This window comes from Miscanthus floridulus, chromosome 8 (genome assembly GCF_019320115.1).
Source record: "Miscanthus floridulus cultivar M001 chromosome 8, ASM1932011v1, whole genome shotgun sequence".
Classification (NCBI taxonomy): Eukaryota; Viridiplantae; Streptophyta; class Magnoliopsida; order Poales; family Poaceae; genus Miscanthus; species Miscanthus floridulus.
In genome coordinates, this window is record NC_089587.1 from 64,356,454 (window position 1) to 64,373,335 (window position 16,882).

The 16,882-nt window shown below is 42.7% G+C and overlaps 1 protein-coding gene, 1 long non-coding RNA gene and 1 pseudogene across 3 annotated transcripts in view; 1 reads left to right on the forward strand and 2 right to left on the reverse strand.

Annotated features, from left to right (window-relative positions):
• Positions 1-2,752: 2,752 nt before the first annotated feature.
• LOC136472337 (uncharacterized) lies at positions 2,753-4,651 on the reverse strand. 2 transcript variants are annotated; one of them, XR_010762318.1, is made up of 3 exons: positions 4,059-4,651; positions 3,665-3,785; positions 2,753-3,037 (listed from the first exon to the last, which is right to left on the reverse strand). It is a non-coding gene; the product is annotated as an uncharacterized lncRNA (long non-coding RNA). The 2 variants fall into 2 exon arrangements; XR_010762319.1 differs by having other exon boundaries at positions 2,753-3,474.
• Positions 4,652-6,442: 1,791 nt separating this feature from the next.
• Positions 6,443-8,837, forward strand: LOC136469230 (uncharacterized; annotated as a pseudogene).
• A 6,293-nt stretch (positions 8,838-15,130) lies between these two features.
• LOC136478515 (uncharacterized) overlaps positions 15,131-16,882 on the reverse strand; it is a 29,904-nt gene continuing 28,152 nt past the window's right edge. The window contains exon 2 of the mRNA XM_066476989.1: positions 15,131-15,522. Within this exon, the coding sequence (XP_066333086.1) occupies positions 15,131-15,522 (392 nt within the window). The remainder of the gene's footprint in view (positions 15,523-16,882) is intronic.

Genomic DNA, 16,882 nt, shown 5'->3' on the forward strand with positions numbered 1-16,882 from the left:
TGATGACTTAAAAAACCTATGAATGGACAAGACCTTTTTTCTTTAGAAAAAAGGAATAATTGCGGCCTCAACAAAGGTGCACAACCAACTCTTACAAGGTTTTCCAACATAAATGATGATTATCAAATAAAGGGGAAGAGCACAGTTTAGAATGAAAATTATAAGCAAATAATGGACAAGACCTGACGCTATTGATGTTGTGCCCTTTTGGCCTCTTCTTGAGGACCAGCTCTCTTGCTTGGTTGTGTCGAGTATTTGACCATGTATTTTGGGAACCAAGCTTTGCTTCTTCTTGTGTTGGGACACAGATATATGAGCTGCGGAGGCTGCGCAGCACCCTAACAAAAAAGAACTGATATTCTGAATCGCATGAGTGATGATCTGCTAGGAATCACAAGAACCTTCGCCCATGCCCCTCCAGAGAGGCGAAGGCTCCAGGGGCAATGGCGAAGGTCCTAGGAGGCGTTGGCCCGAAGGCACAAGGACGACGGCGGAGGCCCCCGCGGGTGGCGCGGGCTCAGAGCGGCGTGAAGGCGGAGGTCATCTAGGCGGAGGCTCAAAGAACCTGTGAGGACCTCCACCAGTTGAAGAAGGATTCCCACGGCACAAAGGTCCCGAGCCAAAGATGGGCCTCCAACGAGCCTGCCGCTAAGGCCTATGAAGCAATGGCGGTGGAAGTAGAGAAGACCCAAGATGTCCCTAGTAGAATAAACTTATACGGGAATATCCATAGGAATATGCCTTAGCTGTCAAAGTGCAAAATTGTAAAACAGTATCCCTATGAATAGTGCCCTATAAAAGGGGGAACCAAAGCCTATGTAAAAAGAGAGGAACACCATTTATGAAACCCTAATTGTCTTGTGGTCCCACTTGTGAGCTTCTTACTGAGCACGCCTTCGCCTGAGCGAAGACTCCATCCTACCTTACCCCGCTGGGAAGCAGTTTCCCAACATTGGCGCCCACCGCGTGTAGGCCAAGCAAAACCCACGATGGCACGAAAAAGAGCAGCCACCGCTAGTGCACCGACGGAGACAACAACCAGGGGAAGGCCTAAGCGTACCACTCGCAGCACGTATGCCTGCGCTCCTGATACTTAGGTCAATACAGAAGAGCATGCAGTGGATGATCAGTCTATAGCTGGCAAGGAGTAGGCCAAATCCTGACCCCACCCCAGAGCAGGTGCTCCTAGCAATTGCAAGCCCAGCTGCGGAATGCGCAGCAAGAAAGAGACACGCTAGCGGCAACCTTCGCCGCAAGTCAGAGTGCGGCACAAGCATCATTACAAGCAGCTGAAATCAGGCAACAACTAGATATCGTACAAGCTGAGATACAGAGTGTGCAACCAAGTCAACCATAATCGGCTACTAGCCATCTCTCTGGCTTGGTTGTGTCGAGTCTTTGACCATGTATTTTGGGAACCAAGCTTTGCATCTTCTTGATTGTGTCCAGCCAGTTGCCCATGGCATTGTGGACCGAGTTTTCTCATTTCAACGGACCTTGTTCCTTGCTTTTCACTGGCTTTTGGCCATTTGGATGAGTTCACACTTTTCTTTTCCTTTTGATTCATATCTTTGTGTCGGTGTTGACAATGCACTTATCAAAGGGAGATTTGGTTGATATGTGCTCATGTGTGAGTGATGAGTGATTGTCCAGAGGTGATCAGAGCTTTAGTTAAGTGCGTATGAGACTAACCATGGCATGAGTTGTGTGTGCAACATGTCTCTTGGTTTTTTGATGTGAAGGTGTTGAGCGTGAGACGGTCAACGACAATGGAGAAGGTCAAGCGAGGAGCTTGTGCGGGATGGACCGGGAGCAGTGAAGAGAGGACACAAATGCTTGGACCGAGGGACCAAAGGCCGAAGGATGGACCGTGGACAAGCAAGCATACATGTGAGGATGGTGATGGAAACCGTGTTGGCCAAAGTCAAGACAATGATCTGATGAAGTCAAGGCGGGCACGTGAGCATTTGTGCATCGGGCAGTCGAGAACGAGTGGGACACACGTCGAGATCATGGAGAAGGCATAGCAGCTACCTGACTCAAAGTGGGTTTGGCGGCTTAGGCCTCAAAACCGTGGGCGGTAGGTTTTCCGGGTTTGGACCTCAAAACCCGGGGAGGATCTCGGGGCGGCACGTGGCATCATCGGAGAGCTTGCGTCGTGACTTTATAAAGGGCCTGCAGCCATATGATTCTTGAAAACCAAAATGTAACATTTCGCCCCAGTGTCTATGTGGTTCAAAACTAATTCTAGGGGTAGTCTTGGAATTGTTAAATAGCTCTATAAATAAGGATACTGGCTGCCTCTCTCTTTCACTCCTAGTTTATTTCCTTCGGCTAGCCAAGTACTTATTGTATTTATTAGGGAGATTAGTATATTGCCCGTGCTAACGCTACGACGATATTTGGGGTAATGCAAATTAAACAACCAAAATATTCCTATCACCACCAAAATATTCGTATCACCAAAATAATTTGTTGCCAAATTCACCATACCACTTTGATTTTTCGGATTATAGTGACAAAATCTACTGTAATTCTAATGGCAGACATACCACAGATGTTTGCCTGAGCAAATTTTTTTTTTTGAGAGGAAGAAGATGTTTGCCTGAGCTGCATCCTGAATTATCATCTAAGATTATAGTAAACTATCACAATTTTGTGACATACTAAAAATGTAGTAACCAAAACCTCTTCTGGTTAGAGCCCATCAAAATGGAAATATATAGCAACCAAAACCTCTTCTGGTTACAGCCCATCAAAATGGAAATTGGATCAAACAAATTTAACTCACAGACTATATATACAAGTATATGCACATCAGGACCAAACATAACTTCAATCACCACAAAACACACTAATTCTCAACAAGAAATGTAACTAGATCAGCTGTAGAGCAGCACAGGTCAAATGAGAGGAATGTTGTGATCAGCCTTGCAAGCATGTTTAGGATGGCAAGTTGATTGTACAAGGTCTTCTTGAACACCAGTAACACCAAGAAATCCTAGCCTTCTTCTTACAGTTCGATTAAGACTCAAAGCTGCAAGTGTGGGACAGAACATGCAAATCATCAACCCCATCTTTGCTCAGTGACACAAATCTGATGTCAAAACAGTGCAAGAAATTGACAACACAGAGACTTCAATATGTGAGTGCTAATAGTGTTCACACCAATTTCCTAGTCTGGCCAAAAGTGGGTGCTTATAACCTACAAGTAATAAGCCTCAAATCTAGGCTAAATGCATTTAGTTTGGTTCATAAATCGTGCCTCTGTCTGAAATCAGCAGCCAGAAACAAAGAGAGGAGCCAATGTTCTGTTTCACAGTTCTTCTCTTCTGTCTGACACAGGCAAGTTACTGAAGAGATACTTGGGTTATGACGATATAAAAACAAAAACTTGCAACAAACACAGACATCATCGTGGAGCTGCTCTGTCCTTGTGACAAGCCCATTGATCTGTTGTCCGCGATCAAAGGCCTAAAATATTTCCACCAAATCAATTCCTCATTCAGAAGTAGTATTTCAATGTAAGCTAGTCAAGGCCAAAGATAACTCAATAATGAAAGCAGAATTATTGAAGGTTTCAGTCAAGGTAAGCAGATGCAGGAATCCATCATCATGTCATGTATGCCTGGGAAAGCATATACTGATATACGTTGGTTATTACCTTGTCAATGTTTTCCATCATGATGCTTTTCACTTGTTCGACCTGAGCCTTCACTTTGGACAGCTTACTCACCTCCTCTGGGTGATCCGTACAGTACTGCAGGTGGTCTCTATGCCTCGGCCTGTAATGCCAGTCCCCAAGCATGAGAAAAATACAAATGCAAACTGTGTTCAGATCAAAGTAATTGGATTCTACAAAGAATTGGCATTAGAGGAAATCAATATTATATATGATATAATCTATAAATAAAAAGGAAAATCCTAAGGCCACTTGTAGAATGAACACTGTGCTCAGTTCATATTCAGATCAGAGGAAAACATAAAAAACTATTTACCATGCATAGTAGCTTCAGACATCTATTATGGAAGATAACTGAACTTGAGCCACAATTTACCTTCGAGTCTGTGTCAATCGAATTTCGATGGTTGGCTTCAGAACATTAATTGTACAACGTACTGTAGAAGTAAGCAATACTGGAGTACTACTGTCAAGAACATCGCAAATGTCAACGAACTCGCCATTCAACCATTCTGGTCAAGCATCCATCCTAGCGTCTTCACATGCCTTCTTTAATCAGATTAAGTGTTTTTTAAAATATAAGTGTGACCCAAATTGCGCACAGTTGAATGAACGAATGGACCTCACCTCATCATACCTCAAAAGCTTGAGCACCTCATCCTGTCCCGTGACTGGAGGTTGGAGACGTGCGCGGACGGGAGCGCGTTTGCTCCTCCTGCGCTGCCCAGGAAGCCGCATGTGGAGGCGGCAGCGTGTGCGGCCCTGGCAGGCGCGTCGCTGCGCGGCATGGGGTGGGCCGGCGAGCGCGGCTCCTGCTCGACATGGCGAGGGCCGCTGCCGCGCGTCCTGGGCCAGGACTGCGAGCACGACTGGAGATGGCCGGCGAGCGGCACCGGCGGGGAACCCTAGCCGTGGGACGGGGCGAGTCTCGAGTCACAGGACAGGGAGCCGAGGGGGAGGAGAGGATGATGTTTTTTTTTTGGGGATAAAAATATAACCGAGGAACCGTGCGGGCTGTGGGCGTGGGGGCGTCGTGGGGCGCGGGCGTGGGAGACGTGATGGATGAGCTGGATGATACAGACAACGTGGACCGTTAGGATTTGAACGAGCAAGAAGAGAGAAGGATTAGAATACATCATGGACAGTCTATTTTAAAGACGTCATTTTTTCTGGGTATATTTTTCTGGGTGAATAGATAGGAGGTTTGTCAACGGAGGACGCTTTTTGATGTGGATCTAGGAAAGAAAAAGATAGTGAATTAGTAGGATTATTATTATTAGTAGGATAGATTAGAAGTAGAGAGAGAACGAGATCCTCTTGTTCTATTTTCTATCTTTAGGTGGGAGGATGAAGGAAGGAGGCTAGACCTGGTTTATATAGAGGAATTCATGATCTGGTAATCGAAGTGTTGGCTGAAATCTCGAGTTCCATCCCATCCCTGCTCTGGTTTTTCCCTTTTAGGTGCTTTTCGTGGTCTTTTTGGGGAGATTTTTGAGCTGCAACTTTGTATGGTTATTTGGCACGTTTTTTCGGAGTCTTTGGGATATTTGGAACTTATCTAAAGCATGGCTTGAGGCCCATCACCTATCTATTTTGTTCCAAGCCTCAAAATCCCTCTGTTCTTGCCTTTTCGGTAAAATTCATGAGAATCTTTGAGCTATAGTTTTTGGATTGATTTGTTGTGCTTCCTAGGAGCAATGAGGTCTTGGGAACATGTCTAGGCTTTGCCTTAACCAGTTTTTCCACGAGCACCCCTATCTCCTCTGTTTGAAGAAAAAAAACCCCAATGTGAGAGCTTATTTTTCAGTCTGCCATCCAAGTTTGATCTTTTGGAGGTGAAACTTTGTGGACACCTTCAAAACATCCCAGTCAAGGTCTGTAGAAAGTTTTATAACTTTTGGACCTCGTTTGAATTGATTTCAAATTTTTCTTGAGGGTATTCTGCTGAGAACCGCAAAAAGGAGGTCATTAAGAAAACACCATCTGCTACCAAGTAGTTACAAAAGAGGCTAGACAAACCAGGACAAATCTTTACTATAATGGGCCAATCCAAACTATACTAGGTACACCCAAGATTACGTACCCCGCTGAGAGAGTCCAATCATTGTATACCCAGAAAAATGCACCCAGCAAATCGTCTTCGTTAAAATCAAGGGCTAAAAAGCATCCCTCACATGCTTCAACCCAATCCTGTGGCCACAGTTGTTTGTATCAAAACCCAGGCTTCAACGCAATCTTCAAACGCTCCTTCACCGCACCCGCTCACGCACCGCGCGACACTCGGACGGCCAGGGTTCGATCCCCATCCCGCATCCCATTTTCTTGATTTATTCTCTTCCCAAACAAGGAAACGTCGGGCTGCCTCCACTGATGCCACCGGCTCCACCTTGCATGTGGGTTCCCTCCCCGACACGGGCTGCCGCGTCCGCCCGCCGCCGCGGCACCCTTCTGAGGACATCCACGCCGTGGAGCCCGCACCACCGCTGCCGGCCGCGAGCGTCGCAGCCGACGCGGGGACACGGACGTAGCACCGAGGCCGTCGTGATTTCCGGCGGCAGCGCAACGAGTAAGACGCCCGCGCCACCGCGCTCGCCTTGAACATGCAAAACCCTAGGTTTTGGGGCACGTGTGGTTCGTGGAAGCCGGAGGGATTTTTTTTACTATGATGGCGGCGGCGGCGGCGATCTGCATGGATGACGAGGCGGTCAGCGCCGCAGCGGAATGTGCGAGGATCGAGAAGCTGGATCTGGCTGCCTAGGGATGACGGCCATGGCGGCGGGCCTCCGCGTCCTCCATCTCCTGCCGGGGCTGGAGCTGTGCCTGCGGTCCCGTACGCTTACCCTCCTCTCCTTGCGGTACATCTCTACCCTGACTCCATGCCGCTGGGCCCAACTCCTACTGGTTTCTCTGCCCACAAATTCATGAACTATTGCTTCTTTTGCAGGGCAGATGGGATGGCTCGTTGCTGGCGCGAGCCTCCGCGCCTGAAGCTTGTGACCTGCCGGCAAGGTGCTTTCGAAGAGGGGAATGCCGATGAGGCGTTGATGATGCTACCGAATTGGTTTTCAATTTGGTGCTCTCTAGACCATTTTGGTTTAACTTAGCTGATTTGGTTCTTGCCACTTGCCGAGCAGCGATGGATAAGGCTATGCCGATTCCTGATGAACAGCTCGGTCATTGCAAGGATGCCAATGGCAAGGCCCTAGACCTAGAGGCTAGAGCCCATTTAAAAGAACTTTGCCAATTGGGTCTGCAATTTTCTTTTGAAGAGGAGAGTGATGATGTGGTGTGCGAAATTAGCGAAGGCGTGGTGCGAGATGTGGAGAAGGCTGCAATTGAATTGCTTGCTGCCAAGTGAGAACTGACGAATTATGGTATTTTCCTGAAACTTTGTTGGTAGCAACTGTACTGAATGTTTTTGTTCTTTCACTCTATAGTATGAACTGAGTATCTAGTTCAAATGAATAGTCTGATGATCACACATACAAAAATGCATTTGTCTTAACAAAGTGAATGCCTTCTCGCTGCTGCCAGCGAGTTAATCCACGGGGTTTTCTCATTTTCTGACATCATGGCTTTGTCTTAGCATCCATAGTATAATGGAAGTTTCTGTGCTTTGTATTCAGGCCATTGGATTTCACTTTTTTTTTGGCATAATCTTTTGTAACTGTTGATAATGAACACTGAAATATGTCTTGTTTCTCCTGAGCAGTTTCACCGTTTCTGAGCTTAGGAAGAAACAACCAAACAAGAAGTATCCTTTTGATACAATTGATGCTGTGATTGCTAATTTCAAGTCAATATACTGGCTTCGTTTTGCTTATGGTCACACTATTAAAATTGCACAAACTAGTGGTGATACAACTATCATTATCCATTTTTACAACCCGTGCAGTGTAAGTCTCCAAATTTTGTAAAGGGCCTTTGTGTTTTGTATTTCCAGATCTTTAATGTTGGAAAAAATCACCGAACGCGCGCATATACTAGCGCATCTTCCACGCGCGTATCGGTCTGCCAATCTAAGGTGGAAGGACGTGGGAAAGAATAAAGAGTAGGAAAGGGTTCCTGATGCAAATATAGAAGAGATAATAAATATATAAAAGTGGTTAGGATAATTTAGAAATAGTATAGGATTCCTAATGTAAAATTGTCTTCTTTATTTTAGGAGTGAATTATTGGAGATAGTTTTATTTATTCCTCCCACTACTTTTTGTCAGTTGGAAAACTCTATGATTTGGGAAGGAATTCTTAGGAACTATTGGAGATGGTCTTAGATCTAAACAATACCTTTTGCTGACATAGCAAGGCAGTAGGCATTAATATGTAGTTCTAAGAACATTATTTATTTTGCTATGCCTGTGCTCTCCCTATGTTTAATATCTTTGAATTTTACTGCTGAAGGGGTTTGTTGAATGATGGTTTTTATGCTGAATCATTCTCGCGATCTTGGTGGCTAACATCAACAGGGTCCAAAACGAATAAAACAGGTCAATATATAAATGAAATGTTGTTTCATCAGAACTTAGATAAAAAATGAAATATTGTTTCGATGGTCAGCATATATTGCTTTAGCTCCCAAACTTTCCTTTGTTGAGTTTCTTGTGAGTGGATATGGTGATGCAAGGGGTATTTCGAATTATAATAAATCTATGAGTGATTAATTTTAGCTGATTAAATTGCTCATCGAAGGCTATTAAATTGCTCAATTAAATATGTTTGGCTAGAGGGGGTACACAGTGGCTGACATCATTTTAATCTTTCAAAAAACTGCAGATCAATTTTCTCAATAAGAGTTTTGGATGTTAGAAATATGTCGTTCTATTATATTAGTGGAGTTTTATATGTTAAAAATAATCGGTTGTATTATATTTGGATAGTTTTCTCATTACTGTTAGGATAGAGATAATTATAAGAAAAATGGAAAAACTTATGTGCAAACCTTTTCCCAGTTCGAATAGTTCCATATGGACAGTTTCCAAAGATTTTGCCTCATCTTTTAATTTATTTCGGATACCTAAATTTTTTATACAACTTTGGTGTTATTTGCATAGCAGTTTTAGCTACCCAAGTTACGGTCTACTCAAATCCTAAGTTTCCAACAATGGTTAATATTGCTAATTTGCTATCCTTTTAACAGATCCTTCATGGTGGTTAAGCACTTGCTCTTGCCTGCTCAGCAGCTTAAGGAGCCTCTTGCCTGCTCCAGCAGTTTAAGGAGCCTGAGAACGGACTGGTGCTTTAAAATAACAGACACATCATTACAAAGCCTGCTATCTAGCTGTAAGCTTCTTATGGCTATCAATCTCGGGTGTTGTGACCACTGACAGTGCATTCCTCAGGTGTGGTGGCTAAGCCAAATTGGCCGAAGAGATAACTTGCAGTGTTTCGCTATAATTCATTTCAGTGGTCTTCAATGCTACGATGATCAGATTAGTTAAACATTTTACAAACTTCAGCAAGTCTATCTATGAGAAAAATGTAATCCATTTTAATGCCTGAGGAGATAGTATTTTGTGAATCAAGTTGTGTAATTTGGGTGACCTATGGGAAGAATAAGTGCTGTGAGTAGCCTGATGGTACACAGTTTATCTAACATGGTATATAGTTTATTATTTACACTAGTATAGAAATGATTTTTAGAGGCGCCTCCATTTTCTAACAGAAGCGGTTGTCTTAGCACGCCGTCACTAATCTTCGCGGGAGACACTGTAGCTATACAACCGTTGCTAAAAATCAAATTTTAGAGGCGGTTCTATTAAGAAATCCGCCTCTAAAAATGTATTCATTTTTAGGGGTGGTTCCATTAAGAGAACCGTCTCTGAAAATGCTATTTTAAAGAACGGTTGCTTATGTCAACCGTCTCTAAAAATGAGTGATTTTCAGAGGCAGTTCTCTTGAGACAACCGCAACTAAAAATCGATTTTCAGCGTCCTTAAAAACCGTTGCAGCACAAATAAATTCATATCTTTTTAAAATGAAGTCGAATGAAGACAAAATTTATATGAAAATAGTAGAGCTCGACAAGATCTAAAACTTTGTAGTTGATAAAAATTTTGTTTGAGATCATTTAGGGTTCCAAATGTATAAATTAAGTCTCAGATTTTGAATTTCAAATTTTTGATTTTTTCAAATGACCTTGAATGGAGAAATGTTCTATATCAAAGTTGTAGTGCTCGATAAGATCTAAAACTTTGTAGTTGAAAGTTTTCTGATTTAATATTGTTTATAAGTTAAAATATTGATTATAAGATTTATACATATTAGTACAAATAGATAGCATCGTAGAACTAGACACAAGTGACTGTGTGGAGTGGTGGTATGGTAGCGATCACGAGGGAGAGGTCGTGGGTTCGAATCTCGGGTGTCAGCATTGATTCAAAATAAGTGAAAAATAAATTTTGTGAGCTGAACACTTTTAACCGTCTCTAAAAATGTTTTTTTTACTAGTGTTACAAACGGAGATCTTGGCAATGATTATTTGAAATCATACTAAGTTTGAATGTTTGTTTTTACTTGATCCTATGTACTACATTTAGAAATGATATCCCGAGTTCATGCTATATATGATTTTAATCTATCATGAATCTCTTTTGGCATGAATCTTAATCTATCTCACTGTTTACTTCATTTAAAAAAAACATATTGTTTTGTTTTTGTTGTAAACTAAGTGCCAACTATATGCCTACAGTTGGTATGTTCTTATAATGTTTTAGTTCCAGCTAGAAACAGAGAGAATTCCCATATTTCATCACTTCCATGTTTCTGTCATAGGTTGTCAATCTTTTTTTAATTTTCTGAAGTTATGATAAAATATACAGGGGACCTATTCAAATAATATAGCTGTTAATTACCTAATATTTTTAATAACAAATTATATTGTCTTATGTAGCATATAAAAAAGAGAATATCTTGCATAGTTATCTTGATAAAAAGACTACAGCGTTACCACTTTTATGAGACCAATGAGATTATTCAATCATCAGGAGTATACTGCAGCTTATCAATCATCTTTTTAAATCAGTTGACTCACCAATTTTTTCTCACCAACGTTGCAGATCAGCAGGAGATGTTTGAGAGGGAAATTGGTCATCTTAGAACATCCTTCCAGCAGAAGCAACATTGTCTTATCATTTATTTTAGTTTTATGATTTATTTTTTTTAGATGCCACCGTAGCGTTAGCACGGGCGCTATACTATTTAAGTAAAAAAAAAGAGGTTATAAAAAAGAGAGTAAATGTTCTATGAGAAATTATTTCCATAGGTTAAACTGATGGAGTTTTTTTCTTCTTTGCTGTATGAGAAAATAGAGCCATTTCTTGGAGAAAAAGAGCGAGGCAACTGTCCAGGTTTGGTTGCAGGTCTTTGAAGATTCAATTGTTTCTTGCTGTCCAATACACCAGGCCATTAAGATTATTGCATTCATGAAGAAAAGGGACTTAAATTGATCTCTTTTTATTGTTTTCAGAGCCTCTAAAACACTGCAGTTATTAGGGTATTGCAAATTTAGCAGTCTAAAATATGTTTTTTTTAGCAAAATCACAGTCTAGAAAGAGTTGGTCTAGAGTCTCTTCATTACCGTGGAGACATAAAACACAGTTGTAACTTTCCGGATGCGTATCCTTTCTTCTTAGAATATTACTTATACTTAGCCTATCTTTAAGAAGAACAAAAAGAACACTTAATGCTTAGGCGGGTGAAAGCTTTTCCACATGAATCTGAGAATGTCCTAAGAGAGACAATACTGGAAACTCGAATACTCCTGTGCGTGCAAAAACCCACAGAAAAATATTTTCAGACGATGTACCGTCAGAAAATAACACATAGAAATAGAATGAAAGAAAAATCGAATTTTTCTGTCGGTTCGCCGTCAGAAATAGTTTTTCTGTCGGTCTTACACGCACAGAAAAATCACGTTCACCCAGATTAAAACTAATTTTTCTATGTGGATATCCACACAGAAAAAAAGAAACAAACACACAAAAAACATGTATTTTCTGTCGTTTAGGCTAACTCACAGAAAAATTCCTTTCACCTAGACTAAAAATAATGGTTCTGTATAGCCATCCTCACAGAAAAAAGAGTAGTAGACCTTTAATATATATCTCTCATAGAAAATGGTATATTTAATATAATTTTCACAGAAGCATATAGCATTCAAATAATACATAGAAATCAGTAGTACAGCATGAATGGAGTCAACACTTGATGTCAAAAATGGAATCAGTCTGATCTACTAGCACATATATCATATATACAAATATGATATGTAGTTATCTACTTGTTCAACATGAATAATACAATGAATTCACAAATATGGATATGGAAAAAGAAATAATTATTTTTTCTTGTTCAACCAATAGTAAACTGCTTCACCTTCCACTCCATCTCTACCTGTTATGCAAAGACATATTTTTAGTCAACAAAAAAAACACTAGTATTGTAAGAAGTTTGCCTTTTTATTGAGCGTAGTGGGGACTACTCGGTACATTTTATCTCAGGTCACAAGCCAATTTGATTTGCACCTAATGCCAACTACTAAAAAACAACAAGGAAAATAGAACGCACTGCAGAAAATAGAACAGAAAATTGCATCATATAGCCACCAAAGTTCAGAGTAGTCCTTATGGCAAAAGGTAATTGAAGAAAGGAGGCTTCACTCATCCTAGTTAAGCAGCAAACAGAACAAAATATCCCAAGTACCAGCTTATAAGGTGCTAAAGTGCAGAAGTTCTCTAATGGAAACTTGATTCATCACAGCCACTCAAGAGTAGTACAAAACAAAAAAGTCACAAGGCATAGTTAGGGAAGGGGAGAGCAGCGCGGCACAAGACTAGGGTTCCATATCATCTCAGCTCCACAAATATCACATATCAAAATGATTGATTAGGTTGATATATGCAAGATATTCAAGATACTGTTTTCATAGCATCTCCAAGCTGCAGGATGCACCCCCAATTTTAGTCCCCTAAAGCTGAAATATTTTTGAGTGTGTCACCTCAGTTTTCCCATCTGAAACAATGTAAAAAAAAGCCTGAGAGAAGAAACTCACTTGGAACAAAGAGGCATGTCTATTTTACATTTTACATTTTACATGGTATTAAATCTGCACCTTTGGATGGTCCTCATGTCCCCTGAACAAGGCAATTGGTTGTACCATGAAATCTGCGACATGGAACAAATAAACAATCTAATCAAGTAGAGATGGTTGTAAAATATTGTTCAAATAGTAGAGCATGAAAATAATAACCTATATGGAAGCAGATCAATGAGGTAACAGAAACAACTATTTACACGGCGAAACTATTTATCGTACAAGCTGCCAAGGAAGAACTCTAAGTAGGAAACTAGGTAGGCAATTCATGTGTGCTTACAAATATTTGTTTTTTGTTATGTTCCTCGCCATTCATGTGTGCTTACAAATATTTGTTTTAAATCGGTAAGCATGTACATTGGTAAACCAGGTAGGCAATTTGTGAATAGCGAGAACTGAAAATAAAATTGCAATCTAAGAATGCAGGCTGCAAAGCTAGCACTTGTAGAGAAACAACTAACTAATAAGATCAGGGTAGGTTACTAAAGTGTAGAGCAGATCTTTTGGGAGTCCACTAACACAGTCAGTGAACTATCTGGAACAAGGCAAACCGTCAAATTGAAATTGGCCGCTAAACATATAATATCTCCATGAAGCGAGCTAACAAACTAATTTAATTAGAGGAAAAGATAATCATAACCCACATCAGAGCATCTTAAATTGCTATATCTACCTAAATGGAAATGAAAACTCACAAAATATTCCATCAATATTGGACTAAATCATTTCTTATATGCAATTTTGGAGACACATTAGGAAAAGTATCCATGAATTAGTTCTTCCAAAATCTAACAACAAGCGGCACTACATGGAGCTATTGAACATTGCAAGGTTTTATCAAAGAGCACATTTTGACAATAGACTGGGCCACTAGCGCTGTGCTAGCGTGCAACTCTGCCGGACGCCTGCAAGAGGAAACAACGAAGATCGTACCTGGGCAAAAGCGATGGGCTAGGGTTTCATGGAACGCCGCTGCACAGTCCAGGCCCTCTAGGACGAGGACCAGCAGTATGCCCGCCCGGTGCGCCGCCAAATCTGGAGAGAGGGAGCCGGGGTCCTGGAGCACAGGAGCTAGGGTTTCGTGGAGCACAAGAACCGACGTGGACCGATGGGAGGAGGCAGCACCGGTGAGCAGGCACGGCGCCGGCCACCGACGGAGCCCAGCCGCGCTGTGCTCTGGCTGGGGATGGCCACCGTGGGCGGATCCGGGGCTACGCGGGGCAAGGAGGGGAGGGGCCAGGGCCGGCAGGAGGAGAGGAGGGGAGGGGCCGGCCGCCGGCGAGAGGAGAGGAGGTGGTGGATCCGGGGCAGCATGGTGGATCCAGGGCGGCACGGGGCAATGAGGGGAGGGGCTAGGGTCGGCCACCGGTGGGAGGAGAGGAGGGGAGGGGCCGGGGCCGCCCACCGGCGGGAAGAGAGGAGGGGAGGGGTTGGCCACCAGCGGGAGGAGAGGAGGCGGTGGATCCGGGGCGGTGCGGGGTAAGGAGGGGAGGGGTCAGGGCCAGCCGTCGGCGGGAGGAGAGGAGGGGAGGGGCCGGCCGCCGGCGGGAGGAGAGGAGGGGAGGGGCCGGGGCCGGGGCCGGCCGCCGGTAGGAGGCAGTGAGAGGGAGTGGGGGCAGGGAGAGGAGGGCCGAGCAGGCGAGTCCGCAAGGGTGTTTGGGGGCGGCGGCCGGCGGGTTAGGATTAGGACTTGTTTGTTTTTTTATTTATCCTATGTGTGCATATATTTTTCTGTGCGTGTATATATTTTTTCTGTTCGTTTTTAAACAACCGACAGAATAAATTATATTTTTCTATGAATGCTGATTTTTCCATGTGTGTATTGTCACGCACAGAAAAATCATACAATTATTCTGTGGGTTTTCGTATTTTTCTGTCGGGATATTTTGGAACCGACAGAATAATCGTAATTTTTCTGTGCGTACCAAGAAAAAACGCACAGAAAAATTCATCACCCACAGGGCAATTCGAGTTTCCAGTAGTGAGAGATTCCACACATCTTATAGAAACCTAATCCCTATAATAAGTTTGCTGCTGAACAAATCTTATAGAAACCTAATCCCAAGCTAAACGTTGATGTACACAGCCAAATCTTAACCATCACCACAACAATAATGGACTTTTAGAACTCATTCTTGCATGCAGTATAAATTACATGGGAATTCCTTGAGTATGTTATAGATAGACATATACTCTCATAGATCACAAAAATGTTATGATTTGCATATAGTTTATAAAGAGCAAAGACGTTCACATAAACTATCATGAACCACTCATTATCTTTTTGGAAATCACAAGATCTCCCGCAGTGCATTGCAAATTAAACCTGCTGCTGCTGTCTACTCTAGAGATCTAGTCTACCTGCCAAGAAAGATAGCGCCTAGTAAATACGCGACCATGGTCAACTCGTGATCACCAGAGACCTTGGCGAACAATGGCCAGCTATGGTACGGGTTGGGCAGCGTCTGCAGTTCATCCTGGCAGGTACGGACGGCGACCTCGGCATCGATGTAAAACTGTCGGGCGTACGCGAAGTCGCAGGCGGACAACTGGTCTGCGACGCTGGCGATCCGGCTCAGCACCACGCCGTACTTCACCTTGCAGCTGTCCAACGCATCTAGCGCGTCGGGGTTGGCGTTCCCGGACCACAACAATATGTCCACGTCCGCAAAGGTGTTCTCGTACCTGCTCTTGGCCAGCCTCGTCGCCATGAGCGCGTACTCGGTCACCTCTGCGGTGTTCGGCACTACTCCAGATCTGAACATCACTGTCGGTTCAAAAACCCTCTTCGCTGTCGGATTTTGAACTGACAGTGGCATACCGGCAATGATTGGGGGTTGACATCACTGTCGGTTCTTAAAAACCGACACTGATCTACAGGAAACAGTGTCGGTTTCTGGCTCCACCCGACAGTGTCTAGTTGGACGACACTGCCGGTTTGTAGTCCCAACCAGCAGTGATGGTTGCTTCAAGAGTGTCGGTTCTTGGCTCAAGCCAACAGTGTTGAGCAAGCCTACACTGTCGGTTCATAGCTCAAGCTGGCAGTGTTGAGCAAGCCTACATTGTCGGTTGATGGCTCAAGCGGGTAGTGTTGAGCAAGACAACACTGTCGGTTCATGGCTCAAGCCGGCAGTGTTTTACAAGACAACACTATCGGTTTGTTGATAACCGGCAGTATTTTGCAAGACAACACTATCGATTAGTTGCTAACCAGTAGTGATGGCCCATTCGCATTTTATTGTTTTATAATTAATTTTAATTTATATTTTTTCATGGAATCGGGTTTCGCTTTATATACGCTACGTAGACGACAGGTCCATCAATATTAAACATTACAAATTTTAGGGTTACAGTTCAAATGTTCTTATCCAGATCTCGATCCCTCAAAATAAAAAAGAAATGTTCTCGGACTTCACAGATTGTGCAATGCTTCTCAGACTTCTTACAATAATCTGGCGAGCCGCTCTGGGCCATACTAGTCCTTGTACCTCACGGATTGTGCAATAGAAAATACTCCATCTTTTTCTAATACCTCGGCTAAGATAAATTTTGCGAGCTCTGATTGCAGTGCGACGATCTCCATGTCTAACAGCCTTTGGTGTGGTTATATTTCTTACGCTGTCGTTCAAAAAAGATGATATCCAAAGAGGAACAGTAAATCATTTTGTTGAATTATTAACAGACATAAATAAAATGGGGATTATACACACCAACTTATCGGCTTCTTCCGATTTCCCGTCAATGTAGCGAAGCATTGCACACATTACATAAAACCCACATTCATTATTTCCCGCCGGCTCTGACAGGTACTTCCCCTCCATTTCGACAACCTTGAATGGGACCGGCGTCCCACCGATATGTCTTCTTCGGATACTGAGCAACATTAAAGGAAGAAATGTTAGAAAGCGGTATGTGTGATTAGAAAATAATATGTTATTAGGATCGCTTACTAATTCAACACTGTCACCGGTGCATCTAGATGATGAAATGGTTTTTTCTTTGAGTCCCACACCTCAATCAGATTTTTGGTAAGATTGACACAAATGAAGACGAAATGGTTGCTACAATCACATAATCCTAATTATCGAATAATCTTAATGAAAAAAGAA